The sequence below is a fragment of the Gopherus flavomarginatus genome, chromosome 6 (genome assembly GCF_025201925.1).
Source record: "Gopherus flavomarginatus isolate rGopFla2 chromosome 6, rGopFla2.mat.asm, whole genome shotgun sequence".
Taxonomy (NCBI): domain Eukaryota; kingdom Metazoa; phylum Chordata; order Testudines; family Testudinidae; genus Gopherus; species Gopherus flavomarginatus.
In genome coordinates this window covers 46,801,045-46,826,285 of record NC_066622.1, presented here as the reverse complement: position 1 = coordinate 46,826,285, position 25,241 = coordinate 46,801,045, and the positions used below count along the sequence as shown (strand labels likewise).

Genomic DNA, 25,241 nt, shown 5'->3' with positions numbered 1-25,241 from the left:
CTTCAATTAATGGTAAGTCATGCTGAACATTGTGTCAGTTACTATGATCCATCAGAGTTCTGTATTAATATTATCTAATTTCCCAGCACAGAGAAGCCCACAAGGTTTAAATACATGCCAATACACAGGATGTTAACTAGCAAGTAAATCACCTGGTATGGAGAGGAGATTACTTATATGCCCAAGCTGTAATATACACCTTGCCTCAGAGTTTCCCACCAGCTGACTTAGAAGTAATGCAGATGGGCTCCAAAGGGAGCTGCATCCAGTTCTAATCAGCCAAAATAAAAAGGAGCAATGTAGAGTCCTTTAGCAGGGAAAATAAGGAGAAAAGGGGGAGATTACATACCTTGCCTCCCACCAAAATAAATCCTCCTGCTCTACAAATAGTATTTTGCTGGGTGAGTTATAGGCTACTGATAATGCTTTTATATTTATTTATAACTTTTATTATTTACTAGCACGGATCACTATGACATTTGCACAGAGACAGAGCAGGGCTTAAAAATACAAACCCTCCTGATTAATTTCAAAACCCTCCTGGGCTAGAGGCAAGTCCTTTCTTTTGTTTCATCCCCACCTCCATAAACAGAAGAGCCTGAGCCTCCTTTCCATACCAGTTTTATTATGTCAGGCTCCACTTTTTTCCCTGCCTCCTCCTCCAGTTTTCAGTCACACCAAGCAGTGCGGAACTGTTCAGACTGCTTGCATCACAGATCTGAGGCAGAATGCAAGGAGCAATAAAGTTTGTTATGCTCCTGTCTACCATAGCAGATGGAATCATCTAATAAAAATATAGTGTTCCCCAAGGAGCAGCTGCAGTGTCTTATACTGCCCAGAAAGAGGAGGAAGAAAAAAAAAAATTCATTGACTTTGGGATCTACTTTCCCCTCAACATTCACCCACCCACATGAAATGCTGTTAAATCATTATTCTTAAATCTTCTGGGAAACAGCAAAAATGATACAACATTTACCCCCTTTCCTCTTGAAACAACCATCCTCACTAGAACAGGGGTTCTCTATTAGCGGTTCAAGAGATTGGAAGTCATCCATCTTCCCTCCTTGGAATCACAGCGGCATTTTAAAGACAGTCTTTCCAGAACTGAAAGGAGTTCAGCATGGGTCAAAAGTAGACAGCAACAGACTAACATCTATCTTCCAGCACTGCAGAAAAAGTGCAAAATTATATTCTTCCCCTCACCTACAGCACCTTTTTTCCACAATAAGGCCCTTCCTTGCCTTAGACACAAATATTCCCTGATTAAATGGGATAATGTTTGATGGGCTAACAATTACAGAGACAAGGTGGGTGAGGTAATATCTTTTATTGGACCAATTTTTGTTGGTGACAGAGATAAGCTTTTCATCTTACACAGAGCTCTTCTGTGTAAGATTGAAAGCTTGTCTCTCTCACCAGCAGAAGTTGGTCCAATAAAGATATTACCTCACCTACCTGGTCTCTCTAATATCCTGGGACTGACATGGCTACACCCACACTTCATACAACAATCACAGAGGCTATTGCATTCCTCCTCTATCCCTCATTTAGGATTGTACATAGACAGTAACAGGCCCAATTTATAGGATGCTATCAGATTAAGTCAGGGCCCCATGCCCACCTACCTGGGTAACTGTCACATAGAGGACAAGACTCAGCAAATTTTCACTTGTCTTCCTCTCCCAATCCCACATATGTAACGGGGGTTCAGCTTACAGAACCCACCGATCCCCAGTGAAGGAACTGTCCCCAAGCAGGCCACTGTTGATGGAGCCTGCTTCAAGTAGGAACACAGAGTATTCACAACAAAGAGAGGGAACTTTCTCAAGATAATCCTGCGCTGCCCCCTCCCCACTTGCCAAAAGCTGGGTTCTGTGGGTTTTGGCACAAGTACCCCTACGATCACGGAAGCAGAGAGGAACACAAGCTCACATTTTTCATCTCCTTATTTGCTTTACAGATAGCACATGAGGTTGGCAAAACAAATTATTTTGGAAGTCTATTTAGTTTTTCACTATTTATGTTATGTACTACTTCCATTTCCATCAAACTAGACAATGAAAATAGGCTAGTCAGTTTCAAGTCAATTTCACTTTCAATTTCATGCATCATCTTCACAATGCTGCAATTTATGGACTGTAAAATAGATGCAGAGGAATTTTTATTTAAAGAAAAAAACACTTTTCCATTGGAATTTTAATAAATAAATTTTAAAATATATTGGTCTGAGGTTTATTTTTAAAAAACTTAAGTTATGGGGCAAAGTTGACCTAACTGTGTCCTTTTAATAATGTTAGGCATTTCTTTAATAAGGATTCAAGAATATCAAAGTTCTTTACGAACCTGAATGAAGACTACAAATCTGTGCAGCAAAGTATCATAATTTTACAGATTAGGAAACTGAGACCTGAAAAGATTAAAGACAGGCTCAAGATCATAGAGAATCAGCAACAGTGACACATCCAGGAATATACTTCTGAAGTCCTTATTTTCAGTCCCCTGCTCTAACCACAGGCCCCACTGCTGTTAGACTTCTTCGACACAAAGTTAAACTAAAGCAGGAGTCCTATGACAGTTTCTGTTAGAGACTTAAAAATACAGAAGTATATTAGATCACAGCCAGAACCACTAGATGGACAGCATGGCTGTTCCATTATTTCATTCCACCAGTACTAAATGAAGGTTTTCCAAATCCAGGTTTAAATACAAACATAACCAGAAGCCTTGGAGGACGGTATCTGAATGCCAATACTCACAACTGCATCTGTTACAGTACTCTAGATTTCATTTCCTATCAGTTATTCACCCTGAACAGCAAATTTTTGAAATGTGATTAATCCATATCATTTCTCAGAGGCAGAAAACAAGTGACTCTCTGTCAATATTAATGCTAGGACAGTACCACCAACAAACAAATGAAGCTGAATTCCAGCCACTGCAATCAGAAATAATCCCAGACATCCAGAAAGAGTGAAGACAGAACACCACAGAGGGATTCATTCAATAGTTCAAACAGCCAACATTTTTCCTCGGGAAACGTTTGATGCATGAGCAATCTCTACACTTGAAATGCTCAGCAAAACCCATAACAGAGGTTTGTTTTCTCCCCTCTCTGTTTAGATTTTATTTCCATGGGGCTCCCCCAAACCATACATTGAGAATTAGCAGTTCCAGTGATTATGCACAGTAAAGTATGTGTGTGTGCTCACAACCTCACTCACTCACCATTCTCATCAAGTAAGTCTTCCTCGTCATCCCCGTCATTATCCTCCTCCATTGCTTCATCATCTTCCTCCTCCTCCTCTTCCATATCCTCCTGCTCCAAGTCCGGGTCCAGGTCTGGATCACTCCCTGAGATTGACTCGTCTGACATGATTCCCAGTGGTGCTCCTTGTGCATTACCTGCTCATGATCTATTGCAAGGCAGCCCTGCAGGAGTAGGAAGAAAAAAATCCATTCAAGAAAAACTCAGCCATGCAAAATTTCAGATACAAAAGCCACCCAAGTGCAGCCCATGACAAGTTTGTATGGTTCCATAACTGCAGTTAACATTTATCCTGGACATCAGAATCCTCTCAGAAGAGAGAATCATGGACACAATCGTTAACTAAGAGATGAGAAAGGCAGTAACCCGCACCCAATCTATTCACAGATCTTGCTTGAGTTATTGCCAGGGCTTGAAAAATTTAGCCAATACTCAAAAACTAAGCGAAGATGCCATAGTGAAAGATGTCTATGCTTCCATGACAGAACCCACGCACCAAGGCCAAAACTTTCAGAATGCAGAGAAAATATGCATACACTGTTTATTGTGTACTGTTATTCCACTTTAGTAATTAAAAATAATAATAATCATCTCTCTTACTTTTGTAAGCTTCCTTCCCTCTGCTGGCTTCACTCCACCTATTCTTTCCTACAGCAGTGGTAATGCTGTCACTTTCTCTGTGGATTCCTCTTCTGAGTAGGTTTCCTTTTCTCCATCCTTTTTTCTCTCCCTACAGCGTGTTCACTACCTCTTCCTCTATACCATACTTCTCTTTTCTAATTTATATAATCAGTTTCACTCTCTCCCTGCCACACACCCAAATCATACCCATCCACTTACACATAAGGTTTGGAAACCTAACTAGATGCCCAGGGAATTAAATGTATTAGCCAAAGTATGATATGAAAGATGGGCTACCTCCATGCCGTGCCCCTGATCCACCCCCAATGAACTTTTCACATGTGCTTGCTTCCGAGACCCAAAGTGGATAAATACGAAACAAAATTAGCTCTCAACTTCTAAAAGGAAAGTCCTCGCAACACAGGCAAAGTCATCTGTAGATAGCAGAGTCACTGCACTCCCCAGCAATGTACAAAGATGATGAAGACTCCGGAACCAGTATCAGAGGCTCAACTGACATGTAGCAACTAATCACTCAAGCCAGAACATCTTGATTGTTATTCTTAGTACACGCAGGCCAGGAAAATCCTCTTGTGAATACTGGCATAACAGACTGCCGCTAAAATATTCATATTTTATATAAAAATGATGCAAACACCTAAAAAATTCCAAGATATTAATATCCAAATATACAACTGTTAAAGACAAAGGTAACCTTTCAATCTGATTTCAGATGTTGCTCTGTCTCTGAAACATAGGCTCAAAATGCTAGCTGAAAAAGTCACTTCCAGGTAGGGTGACCAGATGTCCCGATTTTATAGGGACCGTCCCAATATTTGGGGCTGTGTGTTATATAAGTGTCCTCCCACCCCACCCCCATCCCAATTTTTCATATTTGTTATCTGGTCACCCTACTTCCTGGAAACAGAAAGTGGATTGAGTAGATCATTTGACACCTCTTTGTGATCCAGCAATTCAGTTTCACATACAGACTTCACGTCCCTTGGGATTTTACACTGCAGGCTATTTACTCTAGTATCCGAGTACCTTCAACTTTTCACAGTGGTCTGTGTATCTTACAGGCAAAGACAACCTTCCTTCAACATAACATGAAGAAAGACTGTGACAAGGGTCCAGGATCCATTGGCTGCACCATCCCTTTTAAAGGAAGGAAAGGAGAAGAATAAAAGCTCGGGAGGGGATAACAATACATCAGCCCAAAAAAGACAAGTTACAAGTACTGCCTGTAGGGAACGGGACAGGAATGCTGGCCTGTGGAGAAACTCTCACCTAGTCCCATCTCAGTTTGTCACAGTCAGAGTCTCTGTATACAATGACAAAGTAAACTGGAAGAAAAGGCCAAGGTGATCATGACAGGTTTGTCAGCTCAGACCACCTATTGCCCCAGCGTGGATTTCATGACCGATCTTTCTGTTTGGAAGTGCCTCAGCTGTGTTTCAAGGAGAACAGTGTCATATGACAGCTGTATAGGGTTAGGAAATCTTAGTACTGGATAGGGTGGGTAGAAAGCAAAGTGTCAAAGGAGAGAAAATGAAGATAATGGCAGACAACAACAAATCCTTCCTTGGGAAAAAGCTAAAGAGGTGTTCAAACTTGACCCTCTGACAGGTCACTATTCAACATAACCAGCATGGCCCTACATGTGCCTTATCAAACATTTTCCCTGTTCTTCATGGATTGTCAATCATCTGCTTTTGCCCCTAGCATCCATGGCACTTAAGATTTAAGCAACAATGTATTTGAGAATCAAAACATACATTTTAAAAAGACATGAGTCTCAACCTCTTTTCCAAGCAGTTAAAATAAGCCTGTATGCAAGCTTTCAACATCTACATAAACTTTTCATAACATATGCAGAACTTTCATTTTCTGGTATATTATTATTTGTATTAACGCAGTGCCCTAGTCATGGACTTGCTAAGCACTACAGGCTGGACATCCTGAAAGTTAAGAAACACCTCACAACTCTGTAAAATAAGGCCTGAAAAAATACAAATCTAACAGTTAAGTGTGTTAAAATTATTCCAGTTAAAGTAACCAGACACCGGGAAGCTGACTGAGGCAAGAGTAACAGTGAGAATGTGTCGGCAAGACACGGAGGGAAAGCAAGAGAACAAAAGAAAATGAAACCAAGGTAAGAGGATGGCTCAGCTCTTGTGATACAGAACCTTTCATCACTAGGTTTAGTTCTAGTCTTTGATGTAAGCAACCAAAAGTTCTTACAGTTCAACAGCTGCTTAGCGGACTAAACAGGATAGGTTGGTTGTCGGAGTCCAACAGAAGGCAGATACAACACAAATCTCAACTGACTTAAATGGACCCATGGCAATTCACTCCAGCTAAGGATCTGTTCACAGATCCCCAGACTCACTGCCATTTGCTCGATGCTCGTAGGATCAGTGTTTCTCTACAACCGGTCTGTACACTGACGCTGGTCCTTGAGATCTCCCTGGCACAGTCTAGGAAGGCATCTAGCCAGTCCCTGGTATAAAAAACATTGAGAAACATTGCTCTAGATCACCCATAAATGACCACAGCAGCTGCTGAGAAAAAAGGAGGGAGCAAGGGAGGAAGCATAAGCCACTCTACTATAAAAAGTTTTTCTTGACAATAAGTGCTGTGCTAAATTCTGATGTTTATTTCAAAGCAGCAAGTTATCTGCACCTGTAAGCAGCCGAAAACATACTTTCCAACTGATGCACAGATCTAAAAATATATTTCTATTTTGTTTTAGCTTAAATAGTCAGGTTGCTTTCAGACTTGTAATTGTGAAGCTGCTGGTGTTTCCTGTATAATTCCCAGAAAGATTAGTGCTGCAGCCTCACTGGATTTTTTTTTTTTTTGATCACTTAGTGTGTGTCTACACTGCATCATGGGTACGCATACCTGTAATAACTTTAATCTAGCTTGCCTGAGTCACAGCAGCAGTGTAGACACAATGGCATGGATTTCAGAACAAGAGTTTGCATACTGGACTTGTACTTTGCTAGCCTATGTTAAAGTGTGTGCCAACACATCTACACCGCTATTGTTACTCATGCTAGCTAGGTTATAATTAGTATGGGTATGCCTACCCGTGCTATGGTCACACTTTCATTTTCAGCGCATCATAGAAATGCTGGGAAGAAGGGATCTCAAGAGGTCACCTAGTCAATCCACGTGTGCTGAGGTACAACCAAGTAAATCTAGACCATCCCTGACACCTTTGTCCAACCTGTTCTTAAAAACCTCTAATGCTGCAGATTCCACAATCTCCCTTGGAAGTCTATTCCAGAGCTTAACCACCCTTATAGCTAGAAAGTTTTTCCTAATATCTAACCCAGATTTCCCTTCCTGTAGATTAAGCCTATTAGATCTCTGTCTTGCGTTCAGTAAACATGCAGAACAATTGATCACATCCACTTTATAAAGGCCCTTTACATATGTAAAGACTTATCAGGTTCCCACCCTGTCTTCTCTTGTCAAGATTAAATATGTCTATTTTTTTAAACCTTTTCTCATTTTTGTTGCTCTCCTCTGGACTTGCTCTAATTTGTCCACATCTTCCCTAAAGTGTGGTGCCCAGAATTGGATACAGTATTCCAGCTGAGACCTCTCCATCTCTGAACTGAGCAGGACAATTACCTCCTTCGTCTTACATAAACACTCCTGTTAATACACCTCAAAATATTAGTCTTTTTCACAACTGCATCATATTGTTGACTCACATTAAATTTATGATCCACTATAGCCCCTACATCCTTTTCTGCAGTATTACTCCCTAGAGGCTAGCAGTTAGTCACTATTTTGAAATTGTGCATTTGATTTTTCCTTAAGGGCTTGGATACACTTGAGAGCTACAGCGCTGGTGGTGGCTTTACAGTGCTGTAACTTACTCCCCGTCCATACTGGCAAGGCACATACAGCACTGTATCTCCCTGGCTACAGCGCTGCATGTACTCCACCTCGACGAGAGGAATATAGAGAACAGTGCTGCTGTTGCAGCGCTGGGGTGCCAGTGTAAACAGTGATAAATCTTACTACACTGTAACTAACGTCCGGAACCTTCCCATAATGCTTTTAAGTAAAGATAACACTCTTTGTTTTGTTGTGATTCCTCTCTTTGTTTTGTTGTGAACTCGGGGCTCCCGGAACTGCTTATCTAAAAAACAAACACAGCTACTGTTTGCAGTGAATGAGCAGAGGCACGGGGATCCCTTTGGAATGTCCACAGCTAGTATTTGCTTGAGGAGAGATGCAGCACCGCGGTGTGGGGTCGGGGGGTCCGTTTCGGAGCAACTGCTTATCTGGTCTGTGAGGAAAAAAACAAAGAAGGCTATTTGCATTTAGTGAATGAGAGAGGGTGGAGGAAGGGGTCGGAACTTGCAAGGCAGCGAGCTGACACAGTGTCAGCTCCAAAAATCCACTCACTCTGTCTCCCCCATGCTCCCTGTGACACTCCACCTCACCCCCCCTTTTGAAAAGCACGTTGCAGCCACTTGAACGCTGGGATAGCTGCCCACAATGCACCACTCCCAACACCGCAGCAAATGCTGCAAATGTGGCCACCCTGCAGCGCTTTCCCTACACAGCTGTACAAAGACAGCTTTAACTCCCAGCGCTGTACAGCTGCAAGTGTAGCCAAACCCTAAGTGTACGGCTTTGCACTTTCTTGTTGAATTTCACTTGGTTGATTTCAGCCCAATTCTCCAATTTGTCATGGTCATTTTGAATTGTAATCCTGTACTCTCAAGTGCTTTCAACCCCATCAAGTTTGGTGTCATGCAAATTTTATAAGCATACTCTCCACTCTGTTATTCAAGATATTAATAAAAATATTGAATAGTATCTGACCCAGGACAGATTCCTGTTGGATTCCCACTGGATATAGCCTCCCAGTTTGACAGCAAACATTGATAACCACTCTGAATACAAACTTTCAAAAAATTTGCAGTATCTTATAGCAATTTCATTTAGACCATATTCCCTAGTTTGTGTATGAGAATGTCATGTCGGACTGTGGCCAAAGCCTTACTAAAATAAAGATATAGCACATCTACTGTTTCCCCTGTATCCACTAGGCCAGTAATCAGGTCAAATAAGGAAATTAAACTGGTTTGACAGGTTTTGTTCTTGAGTAATCCATGTTGGCTGTTACTATAACTTTATTTTTCTTTGGTGCTTACAAATTGATTGTTTAATAATTTGTTCCAGTATCACTCCAGGTATCAAAGTTAGGCTGACTGAACTATAATTCCCTGGGTCCTTGCTGCTCCCCTTTTTAAAGAGAGGTATCATATTTGCCTTTCAACAGTCCTTTGGGAATTTACCAACCCTCCATAAGTAGATACACCCTTGGATTTCAGTAGAGTTTATTTTATTTACATATTACCAAAAGTGCCAGGTACTTTATAGTCAAAGCACAGACTTCTGCCAGAAATACAAAAGCAAACACCCCACCCCGGAGCAGTGCGGCATGCGTGCGCACACACACAGCCCTACCTATCTAAAAAGACAGCACACTGACCAAAAAGAGGGAGAATGTGATAATTGCTGAGTGTTCCTAGTGTGCTAATTATGAGCTTATCCTTACATAAACGGGGGGGGGGGGGGACCACACGGGGAGGTGTCAGAAAAGTGTTCTGATTATACTAAATGAGACCTACAAGACTTCAAAATACAAGAGATTAAATAATCTAGTCTCAACACTAATATTTTCCTGTCTCATCTTTCACAGCTCAATGTTTGTAACAATTTACAAAAAAATATATTTGAAAGTGGTTAAGAGATCATAGAACACAGAACATAGAAAGGGAGTGGGTCTTCATAGTGTCTGTATTTCTGTGAATAAAATCAAAACTCAGAAGCCATCAGTTAATCACAAAAAGTACCTTTTAAAAAGAGTAGATTCCAGGCTTTTTTTTTTGATGCACGACTTATTAAGGTATTTTGAAATCAGTAGCAAGTGCATCTTAACAATCTAAATTATTCCGCAGTCTGCGTGATATGCAGGGGTAAAACAGAAGCTTTTTAAAGGATTCCAGTGTAATAAAGATGATAAACTCTTCTTCTCATGTTGTCGTGTAGACATCCCTCTTGCCCCACCTCCACCCAAGATCCTGGCAGCTCCCCGAACAATTTTCAGTTGCATAAATTCTGCTTCTCTGGAGAGCTCCCAGCTTGCCTGATAAAACTGGGATACACAACCTGAACACTGAACAGGCAGGTACGAATTACACAGACACCAGCCTGCCCTTATTTCTCACACAGATATGACCCAGTTCAGAGCCTTCTCGAAGGGGAATTACATAACATACCCAGATTGCATCTGCTTCTATTGTTTCACAGCAGGGTTATTCCAACCTCTCACACACATTTAATCACTGCTGGCAGGGCACTTTGCAAGAGATAAATAGATTATCTTCAACTGATCGAAGTTACTATTCATCTGGACTTTCCAGCTCTCCCACATTAAATAAATCTGAACCTCCTAGCCCTAGAATGGAAAGAAACACATGGCATCATGGGCTGTATGCAGGGAGAAACGGAAGAGGGCAGACAGCACCAAGATATATAAACAAAGCCCTCTACTTCACAGGATTATATTAAAAAAGTCTGCGATTGATCCTGGACAAATTTCAAGAAATTGGGAGGCTGCCGAGTAAAGGGGGCGGGAGGAGCTTATTAAATGAGGAAACCCTAAAGCATTCCATTTGCTTACACAATAAAGAGAGAGAAGCTTTCATGTTTACCACTGTTCAGGGAGTCAAAGCCTACATCAGCTGAACATCAAAATAATATCCAAGACTGCCTCTATCAGGCACTATACCTGCCCTTCAAGGAAGATAAAAGTAGTTTTGTGGTGGGGGTGGTCTGTTGTGGGGTGGTGGTGGTTGTTTTTTTTAAGTAGAATATTTTAAAATGTAATCTTCTTAAGGGAATGAGTGTCTCTTACTGTGTGTTAGCACAAGAGAGGCTCAATCCTGATTAGGGATTTAGGTGCTTCCACAGCATGAATATGTGTTTAAAGATTAGATTTTTTTTTCTTTAAATCTCAGTGTGCAAAGAGTTAAGGTCCATAATTCACTGTCCTTTCCAAGCTTTTCTCCACACTCCTGAGAGCGAGAAACTCACTTTTTCTTTTTTTTAAATGAGAGTAGGGATTCTTAACTCATCACTTGTCCTCAGGAGCTGGGCCTTTCAGTGAAGCAACAAATACTGTGACAGTCACTGAAACTGTATGCTGTACACATCATCTCTCTGCAATTTTCCATCACAGGACCCACCCACATGTAGTCCATGTCCAAACAATTTATTTAATGAAACATGATAAATATAACTGGATGAAGAAAGGTTACAGCCTGGACTGTAGAAGGAACCCTGGTGTTCGCTAAAACTCACTCTGCTTAGGGCAGGATCAAATCCGATCCACCCATTTAGAGGTGGGAAGAACTTTACTCCACAAGGGATAGCCAGAATACTTAAGCATCTGTGCTTCACCGGGACTCTCACTACCCCATCGTGCAGGTGGGATTTGGGTGCGGAGCCTGTGGGTCCACGACTGCATATATCTACCATCTAAATACCTGCAGAGGATGTAGGTTCAACCCTGCAGCCCTGAGGCAGCACTAGCAGCTGCGATGTAAAGTGGGGGAAGAAGATTCCATTCCCTGATCTCGCTTGAGCCAAGCCCATTATTTGGATTTATGGAAGATTTGTCCCTTAATGTCTGTTTCGTAAGAGATTTTGCCTTGGTTGTTGTAATGTCTGGCTATAAATAAAGTGTCAAGAATCCTGGGAAATCCTAGAACCCAAAATACTCCAGACTACTAGTGCATGCTGGGAGAGAAACTTATAGACTGGTATGATGCAATTTTGTAGCAAAGACATTTGTGTAAACAGAAATTAGGGTCAAACAGGTAATTCCAATTAGAACTGAACAAATAATTTTTTGGTTCAATGGCTGAACCAAAAAATCTGGAAAAAATATGTTTCATTTTTAACCCAAACTGATTTCTTGTCCAAAAAAAATGAAATAAAATAAAATAAAAATTGAATTCAGGTCAATCTGAATTTATGTTTTCTAAATGAGACAGTTCATTTAAAAGAAAAGTCAAAATTAACCATTTTGACCTAAAAAAAGTCTTCCTTTTTTATTCAGTTAAAACTATTTTCCAAATTCAACCCAAATTCATGAATAGTTTCAGTCATCCTAAAACTGAATATATATATCAGGTGCAGAAATTGTTAAGTTTCATCTTTACTATATCACTAGTCAGTTATTGTAATCAGTTGAGGGTAGGGTGTGAGGGGATTACTTTGGGTATGAATATTCCACTTTTGGCTTTCAGGCACTATATAAATAACATCCAGTACTTAATAGCATGCGCAAGTGCAAAACATACAAATAGATCATTAGAGAAGAAGTCATTCATTAAAGTTGCTCATGGAGGAAAAAATATATTGGTAATGTTTGTGTAATTTCAAAGTGACAATGTAATTAATATTTTGCTCTTGAATTTAAAAATACAATATGAAAGAAAGTGCAGAATGTCAGGACTAATGGTTTTGTTTAATTTAATTCTAACAATATACCTTACACAATGTATTAACATCGCCACAAATTATATTTAGTCAGTCATTATATGCTGTTGTGTAAAATAAAGACAAGTATTTGTTCAAAAAAGGCACAAGCATGTTTTCAAACAACATTCACTTAACAGGTAGTCTGTATTTCTAAATAAAGCAAATGCATGAGTCAAAATGCTTTGGCTCTTTCACAAATCAAAGAGATGGAACTTTTCTTTAGGAAAATGAAAGTTGTAATATTTTATATAAAAGTCCTGATTTAAATCAGATCCTTCTGCTGTACTCACAAATGGGATGGACTCAGTTTGCTGTAGCAGACTATTATGAAGCTAAAGCAGCAGTTCTTCACCTGTGCCTTATGGATAACTGGTAGCGCACAGAGCACATGCTGGTGATCTGTGAAGAGATGGCTGCTCACGTGATGCTGGCTCTTATTTCCACCTGTTTAATCACATCAGAAGCAGCTAAGTATACATTAAAACCTAACCCATCATATCAATCACTATTAACTTTCTCTGGAAGTAACTGATACACTTACTAATACAGCAGAATGAGAAAAGAAGTGGTCTGTGTAATTACAAATGGGAGGGGAGGTTTCCACAACAGTCTCTCTGAAAACGTGGTCCATACTATGAAGAAGTTGGACAGCCCCTATCCTTAGCATTGACATTGGCAGTCCTTAGGCGAGACCCATCTGCCACCACATTCACAACTGGAAGCAAGCTCTATGTTAAAAGGGCATTTGTACAGCCCACACCAAAATGGTACATTGCTGGTTGAAGAAAACTGACTGTAATAGGCTGACAGTGTGTATGTGGAACACCCCACTCTGGAAGCAGGTGTTTATTCTGCTGGGAAATGGTTATGTGGTTTATGTTACTCACAAAGGCAGGTGGCTTACTACCCCATGCAAAGTGGGAATGGCTCGCTACAAGAATCCAGGGTATTGTTGAGCAGTCCTGAGATAGGTGCCATTGGAGCAGCTAAGCCCAGAGAGAAGTTTTGAGTTGAACTTTATGTTGCTTTATTGTAAAGGTCTGCCAATAGAAAAGGAAGCCACAGGGATGTAATGATTTGAGGCTTTATATAGTAAACTGCATTTGAGATTGGGAATAGAACCTGTGCTCACACTCACCCACTATTCTGAGGAAGAAAGGCAAACTCCCATCAGACACTGTTGAAAAGAATCTGGTCTCATCCCTAACCGGTTATAAATTGCAAGGGTTCTCACTGCTGTTGGCCAACATGATTTGTAGGGAGCAAAGGCTAGAGAAAAAACAACAAAAGGGTGCTTCAGAAACCCACTTCCACACGCCATATTTTGAAGAAATTCAGGACCCAGCCTTATTATCTTTAGGTACATGGATCATTTAAAAAGACAGCATGACACCAAAGCAACATAAAGCAGGCTCTTGCCTGGAGAAGTGAAAACAATAAGAATGTGTAAGAGGGGGTGAGGGAAAGAAAAGGACAGCTAATGCTTCCATGCTAATGTGACAATGCTGGAACGGAGAGTTTGACAATCAGCATTACATAAGGTCCAGTTCCCACTGTGATTCTGAACAAAAAGAGCTAAGGCAAGTCAATGGCAGCATCTGCAGATCATTACACAACAGAGGCAGCAGCACAGCCTGCTAATCAATCAACTGCTGCATGCCACGCAGAAACTTCTGGTGGCAGGTCGAGTACTTTCCCCCTTATGGCCTCCCATTTCATAAGGGACAGAGCCACACTACTACAAGCAATGTTGATATTTTGTAACATTTAAAGAGAAAATCCTCTTCTTCATAAGGGATTATAAGTACTGAAATGCTGTTTATTTGTGAGTGGAACCAACAGAAAGGTGCTGATATATTTTTGCTCTAACAACATTGTGTATTTTTAAATATGATTTGATTTTTAGGCATATTAAATTGGACACTAGGATCATTTAAAATGTAGGAGCTTATTTGTACGAAATTCTTCTGCAAGTCCTTCCTACCCTGCTATTCTCAACAGGGCCATCTCTACATGCTCCCAAACCTAAACTGTAGCTAGTGTGCCATTTTGTAGCGCATCAGACTGAACTCTTTGGACCAGAAACCACAGGGCCACACTATCAATCCAGAGTAATTCCACTGATGTTTTTCTGCACTGACATCACTGCAACTCAACAAAATCTGATCCCTTGTCTTATTTACTTTTTAGAATTACCATGTATATTTTTGGCTCTTGAAATTTTGTCCTTTTAAATATGGTTCACGGGGAACATGTGTTAACCCTTCTCTTTGCGAGTACCAACCTCACTCAACCACTGGCAATAGGTGACCTAATTCTAACCAATAGTAGAGGACTACAGAATTAAAACAGATTCCCCTGGGAGTTTAGGCTGTATTCATGGAAGGATGGCTTGGAACTGATAAACTGCAAGCTATGTAAAACAGAGCCGGTGCTAGGAGCACACTCCCCATGAGCCGTAAAGGCATGAGGTAGTAGTATCCGGAGAAAGTCACCGCTGATCAGTAAAGAACTACAAAACTAATCTGTGGCACCAGCAGTCGGGATTTGCTGGCATTGCTGTTCATCTCTTTGACACAAGTGTCTCACAAAGAGACAATTGCTGCCCATAGACAAAGTTTTCTACTTTTGTAATAGGGAAAATGCATCTTTTCTTAACCTTGGAATCAGAGCCATAACAAGGAATTTTTGCGCCGGAGGCAAGGGCCGGCTCCAGGCTCTTCGGCGGCAATTCGGCGACGTGCCCCTGAGTCCCTCTCGGAGAGAAGGACCCGCTGCCGAATTGCCACCAAAGAACAATGAAGCAGTGGTGGCAATTAGGCGGCAGGTCCTTCCCTCTGAGAGGGACTCAGGGACCCGTCGCCAAATTGCCACCGAAGCGCCGCCGATGCGGTAGAGCTGCCGCTGAAGCACCGCCGATCATGGTAGAGCTGCGCCCCTCCGCTTTGCGCGCCCAAGGCAAGTGCCTCACTCACCTCGCCCTTGTTATGGCGCTGCTTGGAATACCTGGTTAATTTGTCCAGAGCATTCACCATTCACATACCCCTCTCTTTTTACCACTCAGCTAGACAGACCTGATTGGTAGTGACTGACTGTCACTTCCTTTCACCCATTTTCGTGTCTAACAAGGGCCAATCATATGGCACAGAGTCATTAATAAAGCACGACCAAGTTGTGGTTATTCTGTCCCTTAGGTCATGTTTCTGCATTTCACTATCCAGAATGTTAAGGGGGGTTTTGGTTTCAATACTGCACCATTCCATCTCCTCAACATTGACTGAAAACTAGTCTTCTTGGCTCTGAATTTGAATGAAAAAAAAATCAAAATTCCATCAGCTTCTGGCTAAAGGAAATAATGCAAAAACTTCTCCTGCCATTACCTATGACTTGGCAAAGGAAACTTCTGCTCAGGCAAGAAATAGACTTCTTGGTAAGAAACACACATGACCTTGGGTAGTTGGTCACCCTCTGAACAGTTTTGAGAAAAAAAAAATCTGTCATCTTTATATTATAAGCTTACATTTACTGTATGGCAAACTGGTTCAGTTGTGCCCAATGGTCAGACACACAAGAATTCCCCAATGATTAAAAATGATTTTGACTAAGTTTCACACTAAATTAAAAAGCCATTTAAGGATTTAAAAACAGGGGTTCTCAAACTGGGGGTCAGGACCCCTCAGGGGGTCAAGAGGTTATTACATGGGGGGGCGGGGTCGCGAGCTGTCAGCCTCCATCCCAAACCCCGCTTTGCATCCAGCATTTATCATGGTGTTAAATATATAAAAAAGTAGCAAAGAGTCCTGTGGCACCTTACAGACTAACAGATGTTTTGGAGCATGAGCTTTCGTGGGTGAATACCCACTTCGTCAGATGCATATACATGTATCTGACGAAGTGGGTATTCACCCACGAAAGCTCATGCTCCAAAACGTCCGTTAGTCTATAAGGTGCCACAGGACTCTTTGCTGCTTTTACAGATCCAGACTAACACAGCTACCCCTTTGATATAAAAAAGTGTTTTTAATGTATAAGGGGGTTGCACTCCAAGGCTTGCTATGTGAAAGGGGTCACCAGTACAAAAGTCTGAGAACCTCTGATTTAAAACCTTTAGAAACATGGACTTCATGCAGAATCATTCACTCCCTAAGGAATTCTGCTTCCTGTGACCTTTCCATGATAGCACATGCCTCTCAGGCAGGTTAGTTCAGCTGGCTCTCAACACATGTAGTTACAGCCTGATGGCCGGTCCCTGACTTTTTGCCCACCTTTAAAAGATGAAATAAGAGAAAATATGGATCCTCCACCACCAAGCATACACACAAAGACTAAACACACACTTGTTCGGTAAACATCCATGTCTTTGCTTTGCTCACATGTAAAGCGATGAGACTGACGCAGCTTACAACATTTTTCGATCCTTAAAAATGAAAGTGTAATCTAAGGTGAGGCTTCCTTTTCCCAAGCTCCAAATCTTCCTGACTCGAGAAACACACTTACATTTTTTTTGTCAAGCTTACAAATGAAAGATCCAGCTCACTTCTGCTTATCATACGCTATGTACCAGATCAAAAACATTTCTTTAGAGCAGGCCTGCACAACATGCGGCCCCCGGAGCCTCACTGTGCGGCCCGCGGGGGGATTCTAAATCCCCCACACAAGGCGCTCTGCGGGCAGCCCAGAGCCCTTTGAATCCCGGCCGCGGCGGGCAATCTAAGGGCTCTGGGTTGCCCACAGCCGCGGGGAGCCCAGAGCCCTTTAAATCCCAGGCGAGGAAGGGAATCAAAGGCTCTGGGCCGCCCTTTAAATCTCAGCCGCGACCGGGAGTCAAAGGGCTCTGGACTGCCCAGAGAGATTCCCAGCCACGGCTGGGATTAAAAAGGGCTCAGGGCTCCCCATGGCTGACCCTAACTGCCCCCTAGGACCCCACCCCCTATCTAAATGCTGCTGCTCCTTGTCCCCCGATTGCCCCCTCCTGAGACCCCTGCCCCTAACTGCCCCTTTAGACCCCAGCCCCTATCTAAGCCTCCCTTCTCCTTGTCCCCAACTGCCCCCTCCTGAGACCCTCCCCAACTTCCCCCCAGGACCCCACCGCCTACCTGTCCGCTGATAAACCCCTGGGACTCTCACACCTATCCAACTGCTGCCTGTCCCGACTGCCCCCCCAAACCTCCGCCCCATCCAACCCCCCCTGCTCCCTGTCCCTTGACTGCCCCCCGGAACCCCCTACCCCTTCTCCAACCCCCAGCCCCTTTACCGTGCTACTCAGACCAACGTGTCTGGCTCCGTGCAGCTCCAGACACGTTGCTGCCATGCTCCCCCATGGAGCCCACAGCCCCCCTCCCGCTTCAGCACCTGCCTTCCAGATTTGAATACCTCAAAATTCAGGAGTGCTCAAGCTCAGTTTGGGCAGCTGTTACTTCATTTCTCCCAAATCAAATATATTGATCCACTGTAACCTGCTGTAGAAAAAGTAGGATAAAATTGAGCAAGAAATGCTTATTAGGACTGGAGTTGCTGTTTTCAACAGCCATTGCCTTTTTGATCGTTTAAAAGGAAGACAGTGATATTACATTGGCAAATTCCCCATAGAAAGAAAGAGTGGAACAAAAGAATAATAAAGGCACCTCAACTTTTCCTCATTTTTGGAGGACAGTCTTATAATATGCATCCAGATATCCTCCAATCACACAAGCTGAAAATTGTTCCACTTTACTGCAGCTCTGTAACCACATGGGTTGTTCCACTTTACTGCAGCTCTGTGTTTTGTGCACATCCAAAATTCCTGCTGAATGACCAGCCCTGGGAGCGAGTTACCAGTGACCCAGGGCTAGGGTGGCAGGAGATGTGGGGGGGGCACTGGTGGGGGGGAGCCCAGGGCTGGGGCAGCTTTCAGCCCTCAGCTGTTTTCTTTGGAGTAATGTGGCCCTCGCCGCTTTATGAGTTGTGCAGGCCTGCTTTAGAGAATCACATGCATACCACAGAAATGCTCTAATCAGAGAAAATACATAACAGAAACTAAGTTATAGTACCTCTCACAATGTCCCTTTAAAAATGTCAATATTGGCTTTGCACACTTGAGTTCTACTTTCAGGTAGAGTTTTAAAAACAGTATAATGCAAATTGTTCAGTACACTGACATATATAAATATAATGAAGTTATTTTAGGGGGCACCAGAGAATTTTCCTAGATTCCATGGCCAAAAAGGACCACTACGGTAAACTAATCTGACTTCCTGTATAATAAAGGCCATAGAACTTCCCCCAAAATAATTCCTAGAGCATATCTGGGGCCATTATCTATAGGAGTATCAGGTCCGTCTGCAGATAGCTGATTAAAAACTTTAACAGGGAAGATATCAGTATATGCTGACTTCCATACACTTTAAGGCAGGGTGGATTTGATTATGATTAAATCATAATTTAAATCACTAGTTAGGAAGACTCAATTTAATCATGGTTTTCAACATACAAGTGAATTCTTGTTGTTTGTTATAACCTTAATACATGTTCTTCACAACTCAGAGACAGATGTAGGTTTCATTTTTAGAAGGTACACACTATACATTTTTAAACAGATATTTAATTTGAAAATTTTTCAGATTAGTTTTACAGCTACATCAAAAAATGAATGACTGTTTGGTTATTTCATTTACCAAAGGTAACTGAAGCAGAGATTTATGAAGTCATTGGGAGGTGAACTATCTCCAATTCAACAGGTTAATCATTAATATTTGGAGGAATTTCTTGTCACGCTGTATTAGGAGGAAACCATCACCAGACAGAGATTTAAATTGTTTTATTTAACAAAAACAACAATGTTAAGTATTCTGGATTTTCTTCTTCAACAACATAATATTTTAACAAAACAAGCATATGTCCCTCACTTCTCACATATATCTCCAGACTTCTTCTCCTTGTCCAGATCTATTCCATCCCCAACAATCTTGTATTCATTGAACTTTTTGAAACTTTGGACTTCCTATCTACCCAATGGGACTTTGTGTACACAAATCTGCAAAGGGGCAACAGAGCTGAGGTCTGCTATTTCTCATCTCTATATATTATTTATTTAAAAACATTTTTGCTGTTAACAAGCATGTTACCCCTGGAGACACAAATCCACAGTCTGAGAACTGCAAAACTAAGCATCTCTGATGGTATCTTCTAGACTGAGCACTGAGTCCCATTGGGTAGATAGAAAGATTAACTCAAATAATCTATACAGAAGCCTGTGGAACCCCATAAGATTGGGTCCCTAATCCATGAACTATTAGAATTCATCTACAAAACTTTCTTAAACATTACATGAATATACTGTCTCATACTATAGAATTAGAATTTATAATCCCCATTCCATATGAGATATCTTTGAGCTATAACGTATCTTAATTAAAACTATCTTTAGATAGGTTTTTTCCTCAAAAAGCATTTTATCAAAAAAAATCCGATTTAAATACAAAATCTTATTTTTAATTTTTTTTTTTTTAATCACTGATTTTTATCCACCTTGCTTTAGGGATTTTATATGTTACTACACCAGATCATAATGAGTTTTATATTAATATAAGACATAATCCAAATTTTAACTCCTAAGATTCAGAAGCAGAAAATCTCATTTTAGAAGACCACTAGACTACGCTCTTCCCAAGCTACTACCCTAGGTGCAGGAAGGACAGGTGAAAGAAGAACTATGCAGTAGTGTGGAAGAGTAGGTTTTAAGTGATCTTCACTTATAGATCTTCAATAGCTTTCAAGAGACAACTTTTTTTTTAAAGTCCGTTTAGTGTTTGTGAAAGGTGCTGACAGCCCTAGAGAGTTTGCTTTATCCACAAAGTATAAAATGAGCAGTAGCTATGCAAACGTTCCCACAATACCTCATCCATGTGCCACAATCCTAAACTAGAGATATCACACATAGCAAGAGTAATATCCCACCACAGCCTCTGACATCTGCTAAAACAAAGGTCGGGGCGGAATTTCCTGTGCCTATCCCCCTCTTCTTCCCACTTCCATGAATGATTAATAACTGGATTGAGGTTGACAAGTTATCCATCCAGTCCACCTAACATTCATCTAACTGTAAGAACTTTTGGTCATTGTTCACTTGGACTGAATTCAGAGATATTAATAATAACCATAACTTTTCTTTTCATGGGAGCTCATGTATGCTTAATAGCACTCGTCTCTATAAGTAACACCACATTCTATTTCATCCACAATTTTCTGAAGAAAAAATATACATCAAGACTTCCTAATGGATATTTTCTATGTCTCTCTCACATCGAAAAAGCAGATTTAAAAATAAGAATATTTCATATAAGTAGCAGAGATGAACGTCTCCATATCTCATTCTATTAAGATAAGCAGTTTCCTGCCCACCCTTTCTTGGACATAATTTTCAAACTAAGCATTCTTCGCAGACTTCTTAAATCTGGTTACTATACAGAAATAAAACTCATACCACCTGTATTGCTTTTAAGAAGAAATAATCTAAGTAAGTAATAAACAAAACAGCACAACAAGTAGGGATAAAATATTAACAGGAAATAGAAACCTAAAAGGCAGAGAATATATCCTGTATCAATCAGTTTCACAAAATAGACATGATTAGGATTTATACTATTATTTACAGTCACACCTAAAAACCCCAACTGAGAGGGAGTTTCTATTGTGCTTGATGTTATCCACACACAGAGTAAGAGATAGCCCCTACCACAAAGAATTTCCTACTTAAGGAGTCCGCTAATGGTTTAGTAGTAATAAAATTATTCTAACAATGAGCCAGAATGGTTCTATAGCAGCCAGTTACCAAGTTATAGTGTTGTGCCCTACCATGCAGGGAACCCAGTTTGGAGTTCTAGTTCTGGTCTCTCCTCATATTCACCAGCAAAGGTAGCTTGCTCGGTTGTTGGGAGAAGAGGGGGTTTCTCATGTTGTTCCACAAGGGCTTCATTAGATAGTTAAGGAGTGAAACTGATGGCTTACAAAGAAAGTTCTTATCCACACTTGAAAAGATGGTCACTGTGGCTACTGAAAGGGAGAGGATGGGTTAGGTGGGGACAGTTCTGGGATAAGGAGAAGGGTCAAACATTTCAAGAAAAAAAGAACAGCGCTATTTTATGTATGTCTACACAAGAAATTAGGTCGATTTTATAGAAGTTGATTTTTAGAAATCGATTTTATACAGTTGACTGCATATGTTCACACTAAGCACATTAAGTCGGCGAAGTGCGTCCTCACTACCGTGGTTAGCATCAACTTACAGAGCAGTGCATTGTGGGTAGCTATCCCACAGTTCCCGCAGTCTCCACTGCCCACTGGAATTCTGGGTTAAGCTCCCAGTGCCTGATGGGGAAAAACATTGTTGCAGGTGGTTTTGAGTACGTCATCAGTAGCCCCTCCCTCCATGAAAGCAATGGCAGAAAATCGTTTCACGCCTTTTTTCCATGCAGATGCCGTACCACGGCAAGCATGCAGTCCGCTCAGCTCAGCTCACCGACACTGCCATTGTTGTGTCCTGGGTGCTTCCTGGGTGCTGCTGGCAGCAGACAGTGCAATAGGACTGCAAACCATCGTCATACACCACTTCCACTGCAACTCTGCTTTCCTGGTCTCCTTCAGACCCCATACCATAGCAAGCGTGCAGCCTGCTCAGCTCAGCTCACCGCCACCACCACTGTTGTGTCCTGGGTGCTGCTGGCAGCAGATGACGCAGTAGGACTGCAAACCATTGTCATACACCGCTTCCGCTGCAACTCTGCTCTGCTGATACTGCCTCGACAGCGAATTTCTCCATGTTGTCTGTCATGGGCTCCCGGGTCCTCAGGAAATTTGCACAGTGCTAACTGTCGTCTTCCACTGCTTCTGCTACAACTCTGCTCTCCTGGTGCCATGAATCCACCTCGCAGGTCCTCTCGTCATTCGGTATAAATATCTATTCTCATGGCATCCATCATCATCCACCAATTCTACTGCAACTCTGCTTTCCTGCTCTCCTTCAGATGCCATAACATGACGAACATGGAATCCGCTCAGCTCACCGCTGCTGTTGTGAGCACTGTAAACACCTAGCGCATTATCATGCGGTACATGCAGAACCAGAATCTGCAAAAGCAGGCAAGGAGGCAACGGCAGCGTGGTGACGAGAGTGATGAGGACATGGACATAAACGGGCCCTGGCAATATGAACGTCATAGTGGTAATGGGGCAGGTTCATGCTGTGGAATGCTGATTCTGGGGCCAGGAAACAAGCACAGACTGGTGGGACCGCATAGTGTTGCAGGTCTGGGATGATTCCCAGTGGCTGCAAAACTTTCATATGCATAAGGGCACTTTCAAGGAACTTAATGACTTGCTTTCCCCTGCCTTGAAGCGCAAGAATACCAAGATGAGAGCAGCCCTCACAGTTGAGAAGTGAGTGGCAATAGCCCTCTGTAAGTTTGCAACATCAGACAGCTACCAGTCAGTAATCAATTTGGAGTGGGTAAATCTACTGTTGGGGCTGCTGCAATCCAAGTACTCAACGCAATCACTGAGCTGCTATCAAGGGTAGTGACTCCAGGAAATGTGCAGCCCATAGTGGATGACTTTGCTGCAATGTGATTCCCTGTGGTGGGGCAATAGACAGAACTCATATCACTATCTTGGGACTGGACCTCCTTGGCAGGCAGTACATAAACCACAAGGGGTACTTTTCAGTGGTGCTGCTAGCACTGGTGGATCACAAGGGACGTTTCACCAACATCAAAGTGGGATGGCTGAAAAAGGTACATGACACTCATGTCTTCAGGAAGACAGAACCTTAATCCACATTGACATGAAGCCAACGGTCAGAATGGCAAGGTATTTTCTTTTAACTTGGTCAAGAGGAACTTGCTTTAGTTACCATCCTCTGAAACTAGGGACTTATGCTCAGCACCATGAAGGAAGGGAGAAGAGGCCTACTCTATCCCTCTCCCATCCTCTTTTTTTGTGTTCTTTCCATTCATAAATAACTCTAGTGCCTGACTTTGCTTATGTTATTCCAGGCAGGATTTATGTAGTGGAATGTGGTGCACTTTCAATATATTTAAAGGAGGACTGCAGCAAATAAGACTAAAAAATTTAAACTAACAGAAAAATCCACAATAGCAGATTTAGAAATACAGAAAATATGAATTATTTGCAGATTTAATAGAGTTTCCCATGTGTTCTACATCACAGTTAAGCACAACAAAACACTCAAAGCCCAAGGGAAGAGGAAAGGGCTTGATGTGGCTATATGTCACCTCATGGCCTCCCAATTCTTGACTAATGCAGAGGCCAGCAATGTCCCTAACATAAGAGACAGCCTTAAAGGGCTGCCTAAATTATGGCAATCTGTCATTGCAGACCCACCTCCTCCAACAATTAAGCCCACTCCTACTGCAGGGCCTTTTGCTGCCTTTCACAAAGATTGTGCCAGGGTAAATTGTCTCCAGACCTGATCCTGGGCTCTGCCAGTCCTTTTCTGATGCCAATGAAGCATACTAGAGTCACAGAGGAGGCGTGAATCCATCCCCAAATTTTTGTTCTTCTAATTTAAGTACTTGTAAAACAGTTTCAGCTAAAGGTGATCACAGAGGGGGCTGAGAGAAAGAACACATTTACTTCCTCCATTATTTGCCCCACTTGCAGTGATAGTAAGGACAAGGTGAAAAATGTGTTTACAACACCTCCCTCCGTTCTTTCCCTTGCTGTCTCTTCTTTAGTGGCAAAGTGGTAGAGAGGGAGATAAAAACAAAAGAGAGGGTCCCTTTAAAAAAGAAAATTAGGAGGTGAAATGATAAATATCTTCCTGCAAATCTCTTTTTGGTGAGCCTGTCAGCAGAGAAACCTGGGAAATATACCTAGGTATAGAGAGAATAAAATATTTTCCTCTACTTTATGAACATAAGAACGGCCATACAGGGTCAGACCAAAGGTCCACGTAGTCCAGTATCCTGTCTTCAGGTGCCCCAGAGGGAATAACAGAACCGATAATCAAGTGATTCATCCCCGGTGCCCATTCCCAAACAGAGGCAAGGGACACCATCCCTGCCCATTGTGGCTACTAGCCATTGATGGACCTATCCCCCATGAAATAATATCTAGGAGACAAAGGGAAAAAGGGTAGCTCCAGACCTCAGGTGGATAGAGTATTGATGGAAGCAACCTTTAGCTGGTTCCTTGCAGAGTGAGAGGCTTTTAACCTTGCCCTTAATGTCCTTTTGGCTTCCAGTAGACAGGACAAAATGGCAACAGACCCCAGCTAATTTCTTGCAGTTGCCCAGAAATCTGTTAATTTCACTCTGATGCTGCTTGATAAAGCTATGAGCAAACACAAAGACAACACTGCCTCATTCTACATTTGATTCACATTCACAAGGCTACTCAACAGCATAGGGGCTGGCAACAATTTTTCAGTGAAAGATTAAATTCTGCAGAAGTTAATTGGCTTAGGCCCCCACACTTTCAACATAACCCTTCCCACCAACTACTGGTGAGTGGTCTTTGTCAACGTACACACGATTCCTGAGGAAGAGAGGGAGGGTGGGCATTGCAGCTTGTTAAAGAGGTGAGTCATGGTGGTTGTGATTTTCCCCCATTTCTTCCCAAAAGCCCACCCCCATAAACCACACATTTGGGGGGGGGGAGGAGGAGGAGGAGGTCAAAGGTTTATGAAACCCAAACTAAGTGGTTTACTTCATAAGCATAACTATTCCTTAGGCAGAAAAAAGTACATGAATTGAAAGAAAAGTTTCCAATACTG

At 41.9% G+C, this 25,241-nt stretch overlaps 1 protein-coding gene across 9 annotated transcripts in view; it reads right to left on the bottom strand.

Moving 5' to 3' along the window:
• RAD54L2 (RAD54 like 2) overlaps window positions 1-25,241 on the bottom strand; it is a 94,406-nt gene that overhangs the window by 59,465 nt on the left and 9,700 nt on the right. For 3 of the 9 annotated variants that reach the window (XM_050957708.1, XM_050957716.1, XM_050957715.1), the window contains exons 2-3: window positions 17,846-17,931; window positions 3,226-3,429 (exon numbers count right to left, since the gene is read on the bottom strand). In XM_050957708.1, the coding sequence (XP_050813665.1) occupies window positions 3,226-3,373 (148 nt within the window). In that variant the 5' untranslated portion in view covers window positions 3,374-3,429; window positions 17,846-17,931. Of the gene's footprint in view, window positions 1-3,225; window positions 3,430-10,203; window positions 10,383-12,762; window positions 12,917-13,610; window positions 13,742-17,845; window positions 17,932-25,241 lie in introns of all 9 variants that reach the window. The other 6 variants (XM_050957710.1, XM_050957709.1, XM_050957712.1 and 3 more) reach the window with 6 other exon arrangements.